This window comes from Salmo salar, chromosome ssa12 (assembly GCF_905237065.1).
Source record: "Salmo salar chromosome ssa12, Ssal_v3.1, whole genome shotgun sequence".
NCBI classification, from domain to species: Eukaryota; Metazoa; Chordata; class Actinopteri; order Salmoniformes; family Salmonidae; genus Salmo; species Salmo salar.
Window position 1 is genome coordinate 87,603,323 of NC_059453.1, and position 17,166 is coordinate 87,620,488.

At 41.3% G+C, this 17,166-nt stretch overlaps 1 protein-coding gene across 1 annotated transcript in view; it reads left to right on the forward strand.

Moving 5' to 3' along the window:
• Positions 1-14,578, forward strand: part of LOC106566028 (transcriptional enhancer factor TEF-5) — a 75,467-nt gene extending 60,889 nt beyond the window's left edge. Inside the window, 9 exon segments of the mRNA XM_014133836.2 lie at positions 5,865-5,993; positions 6,220-6,263; positions 7,210-7,274; positions 9,215-9,235; positions 9,238-9,350; positions 9,554-9,727; positions 11,337-11,480; positions 11,663-11,815; positions 12,051-14,578. Coding sequence (XP_013989311.2) covers positions 5,865-5,993; positions 6,220-6,263; positions 7,210-7,274; positions 9,215-9,235; positions 9,238-9,350; positions 9,554-9,727; positions 11,337-11,480; positions 11,663-11,815; positions 12,051-12,164 — 957 coding nt within the window. The 3' untranslated portion in view covers positions 12,165-14,578.
• The last annotated feature ends 2,588 nt before the right edge of the window (positions 14,579-17,166 follow it).

The window sequence follows — 17,166 nt, forward strand, 5'->3', positions numbered from 1 at the left end:
GGTGACCAAGAACCCGATGGTCAATCTGACAGAGCTCCAGAGTTCCTCTGTGGAGAAGGGAGAAACTTAAAGGACTGTCAGACAATGAGAAACAAGATCCTCTGGTCTGATGAGACCAAGATTGAACTCTTTGGCCTGAATGCCAAGCGTCACGTCTGGAGGAAACCTGCCACCATCCCTACAGTGAAGCATGGGGGTGGCAGCATCATGCTATGGGGATGTTTTTCAGTGGCAGGGACTGGGAGTCTAGTTAGGATAGAGGAGAAAGATAAACAGAGCAAAGTACAGAGAGATCCTTGATGAAAACCTGCTCCAGTGCGTCAGGACCTCAGACTGGGGCGAAGGTTCTCCTTCCAACAGGACAATGACCCTAAGCACACAGCCAAGACAACATTTTCTAAAAACCTGTTTTTGCTTTGTCATTATAGGGTATTGTGTGTAGATTGATGAGGGGGAAAAAACAATTTAATACATTTTAAATTAAGACTGTAACGTAACAAAATATGGGAAAAAATCAAGGGGTCTGAATACTTTCCCGAATGCACTATATATATATATATATATATATATACAGTGCCTTGCGAAAGTATTCGGCCCCCTTGAACTTTTCGACCTTTTGCCACATTTTAGGCTTCAAACATAAAGATATAAAACTGTAATTTTTTTGTGAAGAATCAACAACAAGTGGGACACTATCATGAAGCGGAACGAAATTTATTGGATATTTCAAACTTTTTTAACAAATAAAAAACTGAAAAATTGGGCGTGCAAAATTATTCAGCCCCCTTAAGTTAATACTTTGTGCGCCACCTTTTGCTGCGATTACAGCTGTAAGTCGCTTGGGGTATGTCTCTATCAGTTTTGCACATCGAGAGACTGACATTTTTTCCCATTCCTCCTTGCAAAACAGCTCGAGCTCAGTGAGGTTGGATGGAGAGCGTTTGTGAACAGCAGTTTTCAGTTCTTTCCACAGATTCTCGATTGGATTCAGGTCTGGACTTTGACTTGGCCATTCTAACACCTGGATATGTTTATTTGTGAACCATTCCATTGTAGATTTTGCTTTATGTTTTGGATCATTGTCTTGTTGGAAGACAAATCTCCGTCCCAGTCTCAGGTCTTTTGCAGACTCCATCAGGTTTTCTTCCAGAATGGTCCTGTATTTGGCTCCATCCATCTTCCCATCAATTTTAACCATCTTCCCTGCCCCTGCTGAAGAAAAGCAGGCCCAAACCATGATGCTGCCACCACCATGTTTGACAGTGGGGATGGTGTGTTCAGGGTGATGAGCTGTGTTGCTTTTACGCCAAACATAACGTTTTGCATTGTTGCCGAAAAGTTCGATTTTGGTTTCATCTGACCAGAGCACCTTCTTCCACATGTTTGGTGTGTCTCCCAGGTGGCTAGTGGCAAACTTTAAACGACACTTTTTATGGATATCTTTAAGAAATGGCTTTCTTCTTGCCACTCTTCCATAAAGGCCAGATTTGTGCAGTATACGACTGATTGTTGTCCTATGGACAGAGTCTCCCACCTCAGCTGTAGATCTCTGCAGTTCATCCAGAGTGATCATGGGCCTCTTGGCTGCATCTCTGATCAGTCTTCTCCTTGTATGAGCTGAAAGTTTAGAGGGACGGCCGGGTCTTCGTAGATTTGCAGTGGTCTGATACTCCATTCCATTTCAATATTATCGCTTGCACAGTGCTCCTTGGGATGTTTAAAGCTTGGGAAATATTTTTGTATCCAAATCCGGCTTTAAACTTCTCCACAACAGTATCTCGGACCTGCCTGGTATGTTCCTTGTTCTTCATGATGCTCTCTGCGCTTTAAATGGACCTCTGAGACTATCACAGAGCAGGTGCATTTATACGGAGACTTGATTACACACAGGTGAATTCTATTTATCATCATTAGTCATTTAGGTCAACATTGGATCATTCAGAGATCCTCACTTAACTTCTGGAGAGAGTTTGCTGCACTGAAAGTAAAGGGGCTGAATAATTTTGCACAGCCAATTTTTCAGTTTTTTATTTGTTAAAAAAGTTTGAAATATCCAATAAATTTAGTTCCACTTCATAATTGTGTCCCACTTGTTGTTGATTCTTCACAAAAAATTACAGTTTTATATCTTTATGTTTGAAGCCTGAAATGTGGCAAAAGGTCGAAAAGTTCAAGGGGGCCGAATACTTTCGCAAGGCACTGTATATATATATATATATATATATATATATATATATATATGGTCATTGCTTAGGGCCATTGTCTTATCTCTCTCTCTCTTATATATATATAATGAATATATGCCACTTGTCTTCATTCCATCAGAGGACGGCAGGCAGAGGTGTTACAGTTACACTAATCCTCATCCAGTTTAGATCTTCATTAAATCCCTCAACCCCAAAACAAACACAAAGTGAATCAGCGTACAGTTAAAGTGTGCCCGTGTGCAGTTAAATTGTGTTCAAGTGTATATTACCATCAGTTAGCATACTGTATAAAGCATTTCCCAAAAATGTAGTTGGTAGTTCACCCTTTACCTTCATTGAAGTTTATTGGCCCTTCTTTATTTAGACTTCTCTATTTATTTTCTAGTAGACTGTATCTAGTAGACTGATTATTGTAACCACCTCAATGTTTGGACATTTATTTGAATGAGAGGGAAATACTGTACCTTTCCCTACATTATTGTCCATTGCGTAGTTCCTGTCCCAGATAAATTCAGCTCCCATTTCCTTACATCAGGTCTCCTTATGGAGTATTAAGATATAACTACAAAAGGGATGTTATAGTTAGTTTAGCATTCTGCTCTTGCTTTAGTGTTCATTTTGCTGATGTGAGATATATGCGGCCCACCTGTCATATGTTTAACACCCCTGGCATAGAGCCAACAGATATATTGCATTATCACTTGTTATAAATCCTTAGAATGAGTTAATAATAAAACATTATATGTTCTGCCTTTGTATGTAACAGTTTTTCAACAGGCTCAAAAAGAGATGATACTAAGTCATTATAAAGTCTTGCAATACATTTATGAGTACATCATAATGTATTATACCTTCTATCGCTATAATGAATAATACCTGTTGTCTTTCAGTTAGTTACCTAACTCTATCTCTGTAATGAATTATACCTGTTGTCATTCAGTTAGTTACCTAACTCTATCTCAGTAATGAATTATACCTGTTGTCTTTCAGTTAGTTACCTAACTCTATCTCTGTAATGAATTATACCTGTTGTCTTTCAGTTAGTTACCTAACTCTATCTCTGTAATGAATTATACCTGTTGTCTTTCAGTTAATGTTAGCTAACACTATCTCTGTAATGAATTATACCTGTTGTCTTTCAGTTAGTTACCTAACTCTATCTCTGTAATGAATTATACCTGTTGTCTTTCAGTTAGTGTTAGCTAACACTATCTCTATAATGAATTATACCAGTTGTCTTTCAGTTAGTTACCTAACTCTATCTCTATAATGAATTATACCTGTTGTCTTTCAGTTAGTGTTACCTAACTGTATCTCTATAATGAATTATACCAGTTGTCTTTCAGTTAGTTACCTAACACTATCTCTGTAATGAATTGTACCTGTTGTCTTTCAGTTAGTTACCTAACTCTATCTCTGTAATGAATTATACCTGTTGTCTTTCAGTTAATGTTAGCTAACCTTTCTTCAGGGATAAGAATATTCATTTTATGTCAACATCCTAGTGGCCTACAGTACATCTAGAACTTGTACATTATTGATGTTTTTAGTTTGTACTGACACAGCCTATTAGCAAACCCATAGTCTATCACAATATCCCTATAATTATATGCCTTTAGATGTGTATACTAATGGTTTCTCTTTCCTTTGATTTAGGCCATGAATTTGGTAAGTGGATTTGACTTATACGATTTGCTTCCCACCTGCTTGGGGGTGCCAGTGCATTGTCCACTCTGCTAATGCCCTCTGCTGGCATGGCAACCCAACCTCACTGCTATCCCATAATAAAGCAGATCTTAGCCATAGGAAACGTGTGTGCTTGGAACCACATTGCTGTGCATCGTACCTGATCATGATAATCATTGATTATCATGTTTTTGCAGGGTGGTTCTGCTTCTCTGAGGACACACTTCTTTGTAACACTTGTTTAGTGTATGCTACGTACAAAAATAAGTCTGCAACAGCATTAGCAAACATTCCATGTCAGTTCCAAATCAAATCAAAATGTATTGGTCATGCACACACATTTAGCAGATGTTATTGCGGGTGTAGCAAAATGCTTCCATGTCCGTAGGCTATTATTGATACAAATTGTGATCCGAGAGGATGTTGAGTCATGGTGGAATTTGGATGCAAAACCAGAAAGTTTTTCTGATCAATACTTTGAAGGACCAATATCACAATCTGATTGAGCATCCCCAAGATAATATTGTAATTCATTTCACTGTGATATTTTGGTCCAATTATGAGGCAACGCATTTATGTAGCGCATAGGTTCAGAGATCTTCTATACTGTTCGCAGTTCTATGACCCCATCCACTACCAATATATACGGTACTACTTAACCTAGGGCTGCGCTAACACTGTTTAGTGCTAGAATCGTCACATTATGATACTGTAGAGAAACATAAACATTGCCTGTGTTCCTCTACCTGGTCAGAGTCTATAGTCAGTTGTGGCTCAGTAAATCACTGCTACCAGTTTCGCACAGTGCACTCGCTGTGTTTTGGTACTTTCATTTCACTTTGTTTACACTAAAGATTTGGCATTTGGAGATTCTTTAGGTCAGCTTTCTGCTGCTTCTACAGGTACATGTCTTTCCTATTTCAAGACGTGAAGTAATACTACCAACAAGGCAAATGTAGGATATGTTGTTTCCTTCTATGAAATGTCACATAGTTGCACAGTGATAAGAATACACCAAAAGGTGTTGGCCTTTAGAGATACTTCACTTTTCCCTCTTACTCTGCTTTGTACAATGACAATATGATTGCAATATTGCTATGAGGGTTGAGATACTGGTTCAAGTGTGATGAGGCACACACAAAGTGCTGTTTCTGATGTTTCAGTATTTTTTTGTTGCTGGTAGACATACAGTAAAGTTGAATGCTCTCGATTGTCCAGGTACAAACATGCCAAGCTTAACCATAACCATCTACGCTTTGCTTTTCTATCTCTGACCATTACAATCAGCAGAACGTTCCAGACAAATCAAATTCATACCAATTGCAATCTGACCACATACAGTGCAGTGTACTGGTCAATGCGGCCATTAGTCCTACAGTATATATTCATCAAGAGTCCTGTTTCTCTGTATTGAAACAAGAGGAACTTTTTGTTCTATTTTACTGTCGTTTTCCATAATAAGAGTGGTTGTGTCAACCACAGTTTCTCAGACAGTCTGTCTTTCTGCAGGAGGCTTTTCCTTCAAGGTCTCTACTAATTAGAATCATGTGACTCCTGGAATGTTCTCTTTGATTATGTGGCTTAAAATCTTTTTGATCTGCTTCGTTGAATTAATCATATACATGTTCTCTTCACGTCTTCTTTTTCATTATTGTAGCCTAGTAGTACTCCAAACGTAGTTGCAGTTAAGACTCAAGATGTTTTATTTATTTATTAGATTGGCTGTTTGTTTACTAAAGATCCTAATGGGAGTACATAAGAAGATCAGAGAATGTTATATTTACAGTATAAATATAGTAGTGATAGCTAGTAGTAATAGTTGTGTTGTTTTTTTGAAAACTATTTAACCAACTGTGTTCCTCTCGGGGCACTGTGAGTAGCCTAATAGTTATGTCAACAGGTCAGTGTATACTAGGTGTGAGACTGTCCCCTAGTGGTGCATCTCCTTCACTTCCCCCTCCTCGTCCACAGGACCAGGCATCTAAAGACAAGGCCCTCCAGAACATGGCAGCATTGTCGTCTGCTCAGATCGTGTCTCCGAGCCTGATCAAGAGCCAGCTACCCCCACTGCCCCACTCTCCCTACCCCCCGCAAGCCAGGGTGAGCCCTTCTACACTGGGTTTGGGGTTGCAATGGTTGCTTTTTCTCTGCATTGACAGTATTTACATTATTGTTGTACTAGTAATTGATGTAGGCTATGGGAATACAGTACAGTCGCTGAGCTACTTCATGTAAAGCTTGACCAAATGAGCCTGTGAATATATAACTTGTGGACAGAGCTTTTGTGAAACTCTGTGAAACCGACTCTGTTATCTTTGCCTTCCAGTTTTGGCCAGGCCCTATCCCAGGACAACCCGGCCCCTCTCAGGAGTGAGTATGACTGTGTTTACTATCTGTTGAGTGACAGGTTCAGGTGTTTGGACTGTTCGTTTGATTGGTTGTTTATTTGATTGACACTTGTGACTGGAATTGGAATGGCGGGTTCTCTTTGGCACGTTTAACGGATCGCATTTGTGCACATCAGGCTGATTCTAGAGCTCAACCAGGGAAGGACTCCTGGGTTTGGCCGCACCAGCTATGCGTAAGTTTCCTCCTGGTCCAGCTGTAGCACAAGGCAGCACTAACTCTGCTTCAGTATGTGTCCTGCTCCTGCACTAACTTTACGACCAGGGCACAACCAGCTTTACGTCTGAGAGAGAGAAGACCAAACATGCTGTGAAGTTGTTTGCAAAGTCGTTCCGTTCTGGCCATTTGGGATGTAAAGACGTTTCACGATAGGGTGATTTCATGACAAACTGGGAGCATAATGTTACATTAGTCTATGACAGCACCTAACTTGATATCCATATTTGTCACTCCAAATTTAAAGCAAATCTTCCATTGACATCTATGCATGACTTACACAAAAAGCGTATCTGAAGTTAGGATTTGGCCCATTGTGAACGTTCACGTATCACACATAAGCATCCCTCTGAAATCACACACAGAGAAACACCAATCAAATAATCAATCCACCAACCAATCAGTGTATGTAAATAGCATCACTAAATGTATGGTGTAGAGTGGTGACAGAGTGAAGCAGAGGTGGACTTACGTCTAGCTGGTGCAGCCACAGACATGCCTATGTTGAGAAACGTGTCATATACCGTGGATCCACGTCTGTCTGACATGCCAATGAAGCCCAAAGCCACATGCCACTAGCATAACCAGGTTTCACATGGAATTTCACTTTTGGAAATATGTGGAATAAACACAGCTGGATGAAAACTGAAACGTTTGACTCCTCAACTGTGATGTGATAATCATTCTCTTTCAGTATCAAACCTTTTGCACCGTCTCCATACACAACTCTACCAGGCCCTCCCCCTCCCCCTATATCAAGTGAGTATGGAGTCAAAGTCAGTTAGCATTCATACAGTACATCCTCATTCATGATCCCTAAAAGACGGAACTGTCCAATGATGACAGTAATGATACACGTGATATAACATACACATCAGCACTATATATGGTGCTTAACATTAATACAGAAATGAAACATCAGCTTTGGAGACCTCAGCCTGAATGCTTCTCTCTCTCTCTCTCTCTCTCTCTCTCTGTGTGTTCTGTTGTTCTCTCTCTCTCTCTCTCTGTGTTCTGTTGTTCTCTCTCTCTCTCTCTCTGTGTTCTGTTGTTCTTTTCTCTCTCTCTCTCTCTCTGTGTTCTGTTGTTCTTTCTCTCTCTCTCTCTCTCTGTGTGTGTTCTGTTGTTCTTTCTCTCTCTCTCTCTCTGTGTTCTGTTGTTCTCTCTCTCTCTCTCTCTGTGTTCTGTTGTTCTTTCTCTCTCTCTCTGTGTGTGTTCTGTTGTTCTTTCTCTCTCTCTTTCTCTCTCTCTGTGTTCTGTTGTTCTTTCTCTCTCTCTCTCTCTCTCTGTGTTCTGTTGTTCTTTTCTCTCTCTCTCTCTGTGTTCTGTTGTTCTTTCTCTCTCTCTCTCTCTGTGTTCTGTTGTTCTCTCTCTCTCTGTGTGTTCTGTTGTTCTTTCTCTCTCTCTCTCTCTGTGTTCTGTTGTTCTTTCTCTCTCTCTCTCTCTCTTGTGTGTTCTGTTGTTCTTTCTCTCTCTCTCTCTCTGTGTTCTGTTGTTCTTTCTCTCTCTCTCTCTCTCTGTGTTCTGTTGTTCTCTCTCTCTCTCTCTCTCTCTGTGTTCTGTTGTTCTCTCTCTCTCTCTCTCTGTGTTCTGTTGTTCTTTCTCTCTCTCTCTCTGTGTTCTGTTGTTCTTTCTCTCTCTCTCTCTCTGTGTTCTGTTGTTCTTTCTCTCTCTCTCTCTCTGTGTTCTGTTGTTCTCTCTCTCTCTGTGTGTTCTGTTGTTCTCTCTCTCTCTCTCTCTCTCTGTGTGTGTTCTGTTGTTCTTTCTCTCTCTCTCTCTCTGTGTTCTGTTGTTCTTTCTCTCTCTCTCTCTCTGTGTGTGTGTTCTGTTGTTCTCTCTCTCTCTCTCTGTGTTCTGTTGTTCTCTCTCTCTCTCTCTCTCTCTCTCTGTGTGTTCTGTTGTTCTCTCTCTTTCTCTCTCTCTCTGTGTTCTGTTGTTCTCTCTCTCTCTCTGTGTGTTCTGTTGTTCTTTCTCTCTCTCTCTCTGTGTGTTCTGTTGTTCTTTCTCTCTCTCTCTCTGTGTGTTCTGTTGTTCTTTCTCTCTCTCTGTGTGTTCTGTTGTTCTCTCTCTCTCTCTGTGTTCTGTTGTTCTCTCTCTCTCTCTCTGTGTTCTGTTGTTCTCTCTCTCTCTCTCTCTGTGTGTTCTGTTGTTCTCTCTCTCTCTCTCTGTGTGTTCTGTTGTTCTCTCTCTCTCTCTCTCTCTCTCTGTGTGTTCTGTTGTTCTCTCTCTCTCTCTGTGTTCTGTTGTTCTCTCTCTCTCTGTGTGTTCTGTTGTTCTCTCTCTCTCTCTCTCTCTCTGTGTGTGTTCTGTTGTTCTCTCTCTCTCTCTCTCTCTCTCTCTCTGTGTGTTCTGTTGTTCTCTCTCTTTCTCTCTCTCTCTCTCTGTGTGTTCTGTTGTTCTTTCTCTCTCTCTCTTGTGTTCTGTTGTTCTCTCTCTCTCTCTCTCTCTCTCTCTCTGTGTTCTGTTGTTCTTTTCTCTCTCTCTCTCTGTGTGTGTTCTGTTGTTCTCTTTCTCTCTCTCTCTCTCTCTCTCTGTGTTCTGTTGTTCTTTCTCTCTCTCTGTGTGTTCTGTTGTTCTCTCTCTCTCTTTCTCTCTCTCTCTCTGTGTGTGTTCTGTTGTTCTCTTTCTCTCTCTCTCTCTCTCTCTCTCTCTCTCTCTCTCTCTCTGTGTGTGTTCTGTTCTCGCTCTCTCTCTGTCAGACTATGAGCCGTTGGCCCCCCCCTCCCCCCGGCTGCTACGGCGGTGCCCGTGTGGCAGGACCGGACCATCGCCTCCTCCAAGCTGCGGATGCTTGAGTACTCTGCTTTCATGGAGGTGCAGAGGGACCCTGACAACGTGAGTCACCAAACCAACTACACCACCAAACCACATTAACCAACCAGTGCTAATCAAAGTTGTTGATAAAGGCCTTTGTTTTGTTTTACAGTCCACATAGTCACGCGAGACAGACTCAATTTCTAGCGCTAACTCAGTATGGCCAAGCTAGACTTCTGTCATGGCGGCTGGTCTGACCATCTTCCTCTCTCTCCACCCTGCAGTACAGCAAACACCTGTTTGTCCACATTGGCCAGACCAACCCGTCCTACAGTGACCCTCTGCTGGAGGCAGTGGACATCAGGCAGATCTACGACAAGTTCCCAGAGAAGAAGGGCGGACTCAAAGAGCTTTATGAGAAAGGCCCACAGAACGCCTTTTTCCTAGTCAAATTTTGGGTGGGTGACAAATCACTTTTATTATTGTGTAATCCTCACCTTTTTACTGGGCAGTGTATGGATTTTATACATGGTTGAAAGCAGAAAAATATATCTTTCACACATTTAAACCTACACTGTCACACAATCAGACTGTCACACAGTCACACAATCAGTCACACTGTCAGTCACACAGTCACATAGTCAAACTGTCACACTGTCACAGAGTCAGTCAAACTCTCACACAGTCACACTGTCATACAGGCAGTCAAACTCTCACACAGTCAGACACTCTCACACTGTCACAGTCAATCACACTCTCCACAGTCACACAGTCAGACTGTCACACTGTCGCACAGGCAGTCACACTGTCACACAGGCAGTCACACTGACACACAGTCACACAGTCAGTCACACTCTCACACATTCAGTCACTCTCACACTGTCACACAGGCAGTCACACTGTCACACAGTCACACAGGCAGTCACACTCTCACACATTCAGTCACTCTCACATAGTCACACAGTCAAACTGTCACACTCTCACACAGTCAGTCACACTCTCACACAGTCAGTCACTCTCACACTGTCACACTGTCACACAGTCTGTCACACAGTCAGTCACACAGTCACACGACCAGTCGCACTGAAAGTCACACTCACACAGTCAGCCACACTATCACACTCTCACATAGTCACACAGTCAGTCACACTGTCACACAGTCAGTCACACTCTCACACTGTCAGTCACACTCACACTGTCAGTTACACTCTCACACAGTCGCACCGTCACATAGTCAAACTGTCACACAGTCAGTCACACTCTCACACTGTCACGCAGTCAGTCACACTGTCCCACTCTCACACAGTCAAACTGTCACACAGTCAAACTGTCACACAGTTATGCTGTCACACAGTCAGTCACACTGTCAGTCACACTCACACTGAAAGTCAAACTCTCACACTGTCACACAGTCAGTCACACTGCCACACAGTCACACTGTCAGTCACACTGTCACACAGTCACACAGTCAGTCACACTGTCAGTCACACAGTCACACTGTTATACAGGCTATCACAGTCAGTCACATAGTCTGTCACACTCTCCCACAGTCACACTGTTACACTCTCACACAGTCAGTCATACTGTCAGTCACACAGTCATACTGTCAGTCACACAGTCATACTGTCAGTCACACAGTCATACTGTCAGTCACACAGACAGTCACACAATCACACTGTCACAGTCTCACACAGTCAGACACACAGTCAGTCACACTGTCACACAGTCACACTTTCACAGAATCACGCTCTCTCACAATCAGTCACACAGTTTCACTGTCACACAGTCAGTCACACTCTCACATTGCCAGTCACTCAGTAACACAGTCAGTCACACTGTCACTGTCACACAGTCAGTCACACTCTCACACAGTCACACTTTCACGCAGTTACACAGTCACACTTTCAGTCACACAGTCACACTGTCAGTCACACTCTCACACAGTCACACTGTCACACAGTCCCTTTTGGTAGTTTGAGTATTCTCTCATTTAGAGTAGAATAAAAAGGGGTTAGGCCTGTTAGTCTCTCGTTAATCTGACTTGTCCTGTGTGTGTCCTCTCTGCAGGCGGATCTTAACAGCAGTGGCATGCAGGACGGCCCAGGCTCCTTCTATGGAGTCAGCAGCCAGTACAGCAGCTCTGAGAACATGACCATCACCGTCTCCACCAAAGTCTGCTCCTTCGGCAAACAGGTGGTCGAGAAAGTAGAGGTGAGCCCATTATCCACTGGGTCTGCTTTATAGTCACAAAACAGCTGACTTACCAGGTTAGATAAAGGTAAAATAAAATGTAATGTCAGACACTATAATTGCATTTCATGCAATCACAATGTTTACCTCAAGTCAGATGTTGTTTTGCTGAGTTTTAAAATCTCTCCTTTTGTGAATTTCAGACGGAGTATGCCCGGATGGAGGGAGGGAAGTGTGTCTACAGGATCCATCGCTCTCCCATGTGCGAGTACATGATCAACTTCATCCACAAGCTCAAACACCTGCCAGAAAAATACATGATGAACAGTGTTCTGGAAAACTTCACTATACTTCAGGTAACATTATGCTTTATTACAAGATAATAAGATAGTAACTCATTTACTATTTGGGAATACACTGTCACTGTATTTCAACCAAGAACAATAGATTATGTTTTTGACCTCATTGTTTTGCTTCATTGTTCCTCCTTTTGTTGTGCTTTGTGAATTGATTGATATTTCACCTACTGTATAGGACTACAGTTGGATGATATGTATTTGACCTGTTGTTGACCTACTGTTCCTTCTCCAGGTGGTGACAGACCGTGACACTCAGGAGACCTTGTTGTGTATAGCGTTTGTGTTCGAGGTCTCAACGAGTGAACACGGGGCACAGTACCACGTCTACAGACTCGTAAAAGACTGACCCACCCACCGCTCTACCACGTCTACAGGCTCGTCGAAGACTGACCCACCCACCATTCTGCAGGGAGGTTTGGGAATCAGCTGACGAAGCACTGCGTGACAATATGTACAGTACAGACTGCTCAACTGCCAAGTAACATTCAAAACGACGTTAGAATGAACTGACATGAAAACATTTTAAACTTCCACACATTTATGTGAAATAGGAAAAAGGAAGAAGTCTGTCAAAATACAAGAAAGGAAATTATAATTCATTGTTTTGTTTTAAAGGCAACTTTTTAACCCATATAGTTAAATATGCTGAGACAAGTGGGTCAAATTGGTAATGACAGTAAATGTACAGTAGGTTGAGATTCACTGAGGGCATGAGAAAGTGAACAAGGTTAAGAGCGTTGTCTCCAAGGGAACACACTCTAAGCAATATAAGAAGAAGTGGATAGATTGGAAAGGTACAGGTACAACAACCATGGAAGAAGAGCAAACACAAAATAATCCAAATGTAGAAGGGTCCTACCAAGGGTTGTTTATAAATTAGATAGGATGGCAACCAAGTGCCTTTCTCCAAAGACATGTATTGATCAGTTGCCAGCCACTCTGGAATGCCTTATTTACTACCTCTTGTCTTTAAATAAACAGAAAGAAACCGGACAGATGTAAATGCATCATTGAATAGGAGAATAGGAAACTGAACATGACTATGCAGTTCATCCTTTCTCATCTAGATCCTTGAAGCGCACTTCTGATCCAGCAATATTATATTATGGATTAAACTATTACTCATTTTTCTCGTGATGTGTTATCATGAATGGTTACAAGTTTAACTGCAGTCCAAGTGTACAGCAAGGGCATAGCATGATCAGATCACTCAGTTTCCAATCCCTGGGCTTTTACGGGTCTCTAGACAACAACACATCAATGTGCTGTGGTGCACTTAAAAGATCAAGAAGGGGTGAAGCAACAAATATGTTTATTTTCAGCCGTTAGTTATGTTATTGAAATTAACCGTTTCTGTACTGGGAGTCAATGGAGGCTACAGGAATATGTGTTACATAGGATTCTTTTGGGGACGTGTTTATATTTGTGATTAACATTAACACTGTTTTCTTAAAAACATGGCTTGAGAATCAAATCAAATTAAGCTGTATTTGTCACGTGCGCCGAATACAACAGGTGTAGACCTTACTGTGAAATGTTCACTAGATTAGAATTTGCCAAATTGGAACTGACCAAATTTTACAGTGAGTTTTAACTAATTTAAGAACTCATGGTATTCTAATCCAATCTCCCCATTCAAGAGATCCCAATTGATGCATATCACTTTCAATCTGGCAAGGCGGCAGGTAGCCTAGTGGTTAAGGGCGTTGAGCCAGTAACCGCAAGTTTGCTGGTTTGAATTCCTGAGCCGGCACGGTGGAAGAATCTGCTGTTTTGCCGATGATGTTGCTTAAGGCAGCCCCCCCACACCTCTCTGATTCAGAGGGGTTGGGTTAAATGTGGAAGACACATTTCGGTTGAATGCATTCAGTTGTACAACTGACTACGTATGCCCTTTCCCTAACCCTACATGGTGTAAAATAAGTTTCTCTTTCCTAAATTGAATTAATAAAAACAAAAGCTATCTCTTATTTTATGAGCAAACCTTCAAGAAATGAATCTTAATTTGCCAATGCCATCAGCCAATGAAAAACAGATTTTATGTTTTGAAAGAGAGCTATCTTCTGTGCTGTGGTGTTTGACCATTGATTGTTATTTATATTGAAAAGAATGGTGGGAGGGCAGGGCTGGGCTGGGATATGGGCCATGTGTTTATCCTTTGCCATTGAAATGGTGGTGTTACAAGTATTGCTGAGCTGAACTTTATACTAAAGACACAATAACTGTCATCCACTAGCTAGGGGATGGGTCTCTGCCTTGGACGGTTCACTGGACTTCTGTCATAAGAATTCATACATCAGACTTTGTATGGTGGATTTAGTACACCAGGCTTTGAATGTCACACTTCAAGAGCTAGACTTAAAACAACTGCTAAATCTTTACTAGTGGATTTCTCAATTTTATCTTTTTTTACAGGCCCATGTTTTTTATTATCATTATCATAATTAATTGTTTTCTGTTCGTTTTTGTGACTTTCAGCAGCCGTTGAAAACGTGTGTTTTTGTTGACATTGATGATGAGATACTGTGTCTTATGTATCATAATCTGAATGGTATGGGCAAGTTTGTTTGGTTAAAAGGTGGTTTATTGTGGCCTTGGTTACCAATTGTGCATTGCATTTTAGTATTTTCTGTTATCTTCAAACTAAGGTGGTTGTATTATATAATCAAATCAAAATGTATAATCTAACAATAAAAGACGCATGGTGCCTTTGGGGCCATTTTCCCCTGAAAACTCATTAAAACAGGTTTGTTCATTTGATTGGTCAATACAGTTTCCTTCACAGATTAAATACATTGTAAACTACTGTAGATGGCAGTGTTATACTGTTCAAACAGTATTGCATAAACAGTAGGCCTATGTTGTACTGTATACTTTCCTTGGTCCTCTGTTACATTTCTACTGATGACCAGGAGACCACAAGAGTAGGCCTAGTAGGCCCAAGCAGGCCTATGATATTAGCACACTCTTAGAAAAAAGGGTTCCATTAGGGTTCTTCGGCTGTCCCCATAGGAGAACCCGTTTTAAAAAGGTTTCTATATGGAACCAAAAAGGACTCTTCAAAGGGTTCTCCTATGGGGACAGCCGAAGAACCCTTTAGGTTCAAGATAGGACCTTTTTTAAGAGTTTATGGCTTTATTCAGGTATATTGTCAAGATACACTATATATTTTTTTTTATTATTGGCCCCAGATTCTCAGAGGCTCAAGCCCAGACACATACAGTGCATTCGGAAAGTATTCAGACCCCTTGACTTGTTCCACATTTTGTTACATTACAGTCTTATTATAAAATGGATGACATAATTGTTTTCCCCCTCATCAATCTACACACAATACCCCATAATGACAAAGCAAAAACAGGTTTTCAGAAATGATTGCAAATGTATAAAATAAAAATGAAATATTACATTTACATACAATAACAGTCAAAAGTTTGGACACACCTACATAAAAACAATGAAATAACACATATGGAATCATGTAGTAACCAAAAAACTGTTAAACAAATCAAAATAGATTTTAGATTCTTCGAAGTATCCACCCTTTTCCTTGATGACAGCTTTCCACACTCTTGGAATTTTCTCAACCAGCTTCACCTGGAGTGCTTTTCCAACGGTCTTGAAGGAGTTCCCACACTGCTTTTCCTTTAACTCTGCGGTCCAACTCATCCCAAACCATCTCAATTTGGTTGACGTCGGGTGATTTTGGAGGCCAGATAATCTGATGCAGGACTCCATCACTCTCCCTCTTGGTCAAATAGCACTTACACAGCCTGTAGGTGTGTTTGGTCATTGTCCTGTTGAAAAATAAATGTTAGTCACACTAAGCGCAAACCAGATTGGATGGCATATTGCTGCAGAATGCTGTGGTAGCCATGCTGGTTAAGTGTGCCTTGAATTCTAAATAAATCACTAACAGTGTCACCAGTGTCGTGTCTTTGGCATCATTAAAACTGAAGACTTATTATCAAATAACTCTCTGTAATTATTATTACGTGATTAAACTGATTAATCATGTAACTGTAATTAACTAGGAAGTCGGGGCACCAAGGAAAATATTCAGATTACAAAGTTATAATTTTCCTAATATAACTTTCAGATATTTTAATATCTGATCAATTTGTCTTCGAATTAATGAATTATTATTTACCTCACGTTAGTCTCAAGCCAAACGTCGTAAATTGTTGGTTGTCTGCAAGAACCCAGTCTTCACTATGAGTCATCCATACATCAATTGTCTTAAAATAATTAATTTACTAACTAAGTAATTCTCAGAAATGCATAACACAAACAAACAAAGTAGATATGGTTACAAAGAAATGATAGAGGAATGTGCCCTAGTGGGCTAAACCGGTATGCCGGCTTGTTAGACAAAAGGGGAGTGGGGCTCAGCTGAGAAGGCACTACAGAGTTGAATATTATAACAATTGAAATGCTGATCCTTTGCACATGAACGCTCACTCATTCGGGAACAATTGCAATCAATATATATATTTACGCTCAGTGTGTCGTCGGGATCTCTGTTGAAAGTTTGTTTCTGTTGGAGAGTCTGTCCGCCCTATCGTGCTCTCGGTCGTGGTTAGAATGGCTAGTTCAGAGTGACATTCATTCATCAAATTCAATCAAATTTATTTTTATATAGCCCTTCGTACATCAGCTGATATCTCAAAGTGCTGTACAGAAACCCAGCCTAAAACCCCAAACAGCAAGCAAAGCATGTGAAAGAAGCACGGTGGCTAGGAAAAACTCCCTAGGAAAAACTCCCTAGAAAGGCCAAAAACCTAGGAAGAAACCTAGAGAGGAACCAGGCTATGAGGGGTGGCCAGTCCTCTTCTGGCTGTGCAGGGTGGATATTATAACAGAACATGGTCAAGATATTAAAATGTTCATAAATGACCAGCATGGTCAAATAATAATAATCATAGTAGTTGTCGAGGGTGCAACAAGCACGTCCGGTGAACAGGTCAGGGTTCCATAGCCGCAGGCAGAACAGTTGAAACTGGAGCATCAGCACTGCCATGTGGACTGGGGACAGCAAGGAGTCATCATACCAGGTAGTCCTGAGGCATGGTCCTAGGGCTCAGGTCCTCCGAGAGAAAGACAGAAAGAGAGAAAGAGAGAATTAGAGAGAGCATATTTAAATTCACACAGGACACCGGATAAGACAAGAGAAATACTCCAGATGTAACAGACTGACCCTAGCCCCCCGACACATAAACTACTGCAGCATAAATACTGGAGGCTGAGACAGGAGGGATCAGAAGACACTGTGGCCCCATCCGATGATACCCCGGACAGGGCCAAACAGGCAGGATATAACCCCACCCACTTTGCCAAAGCACAGCCCC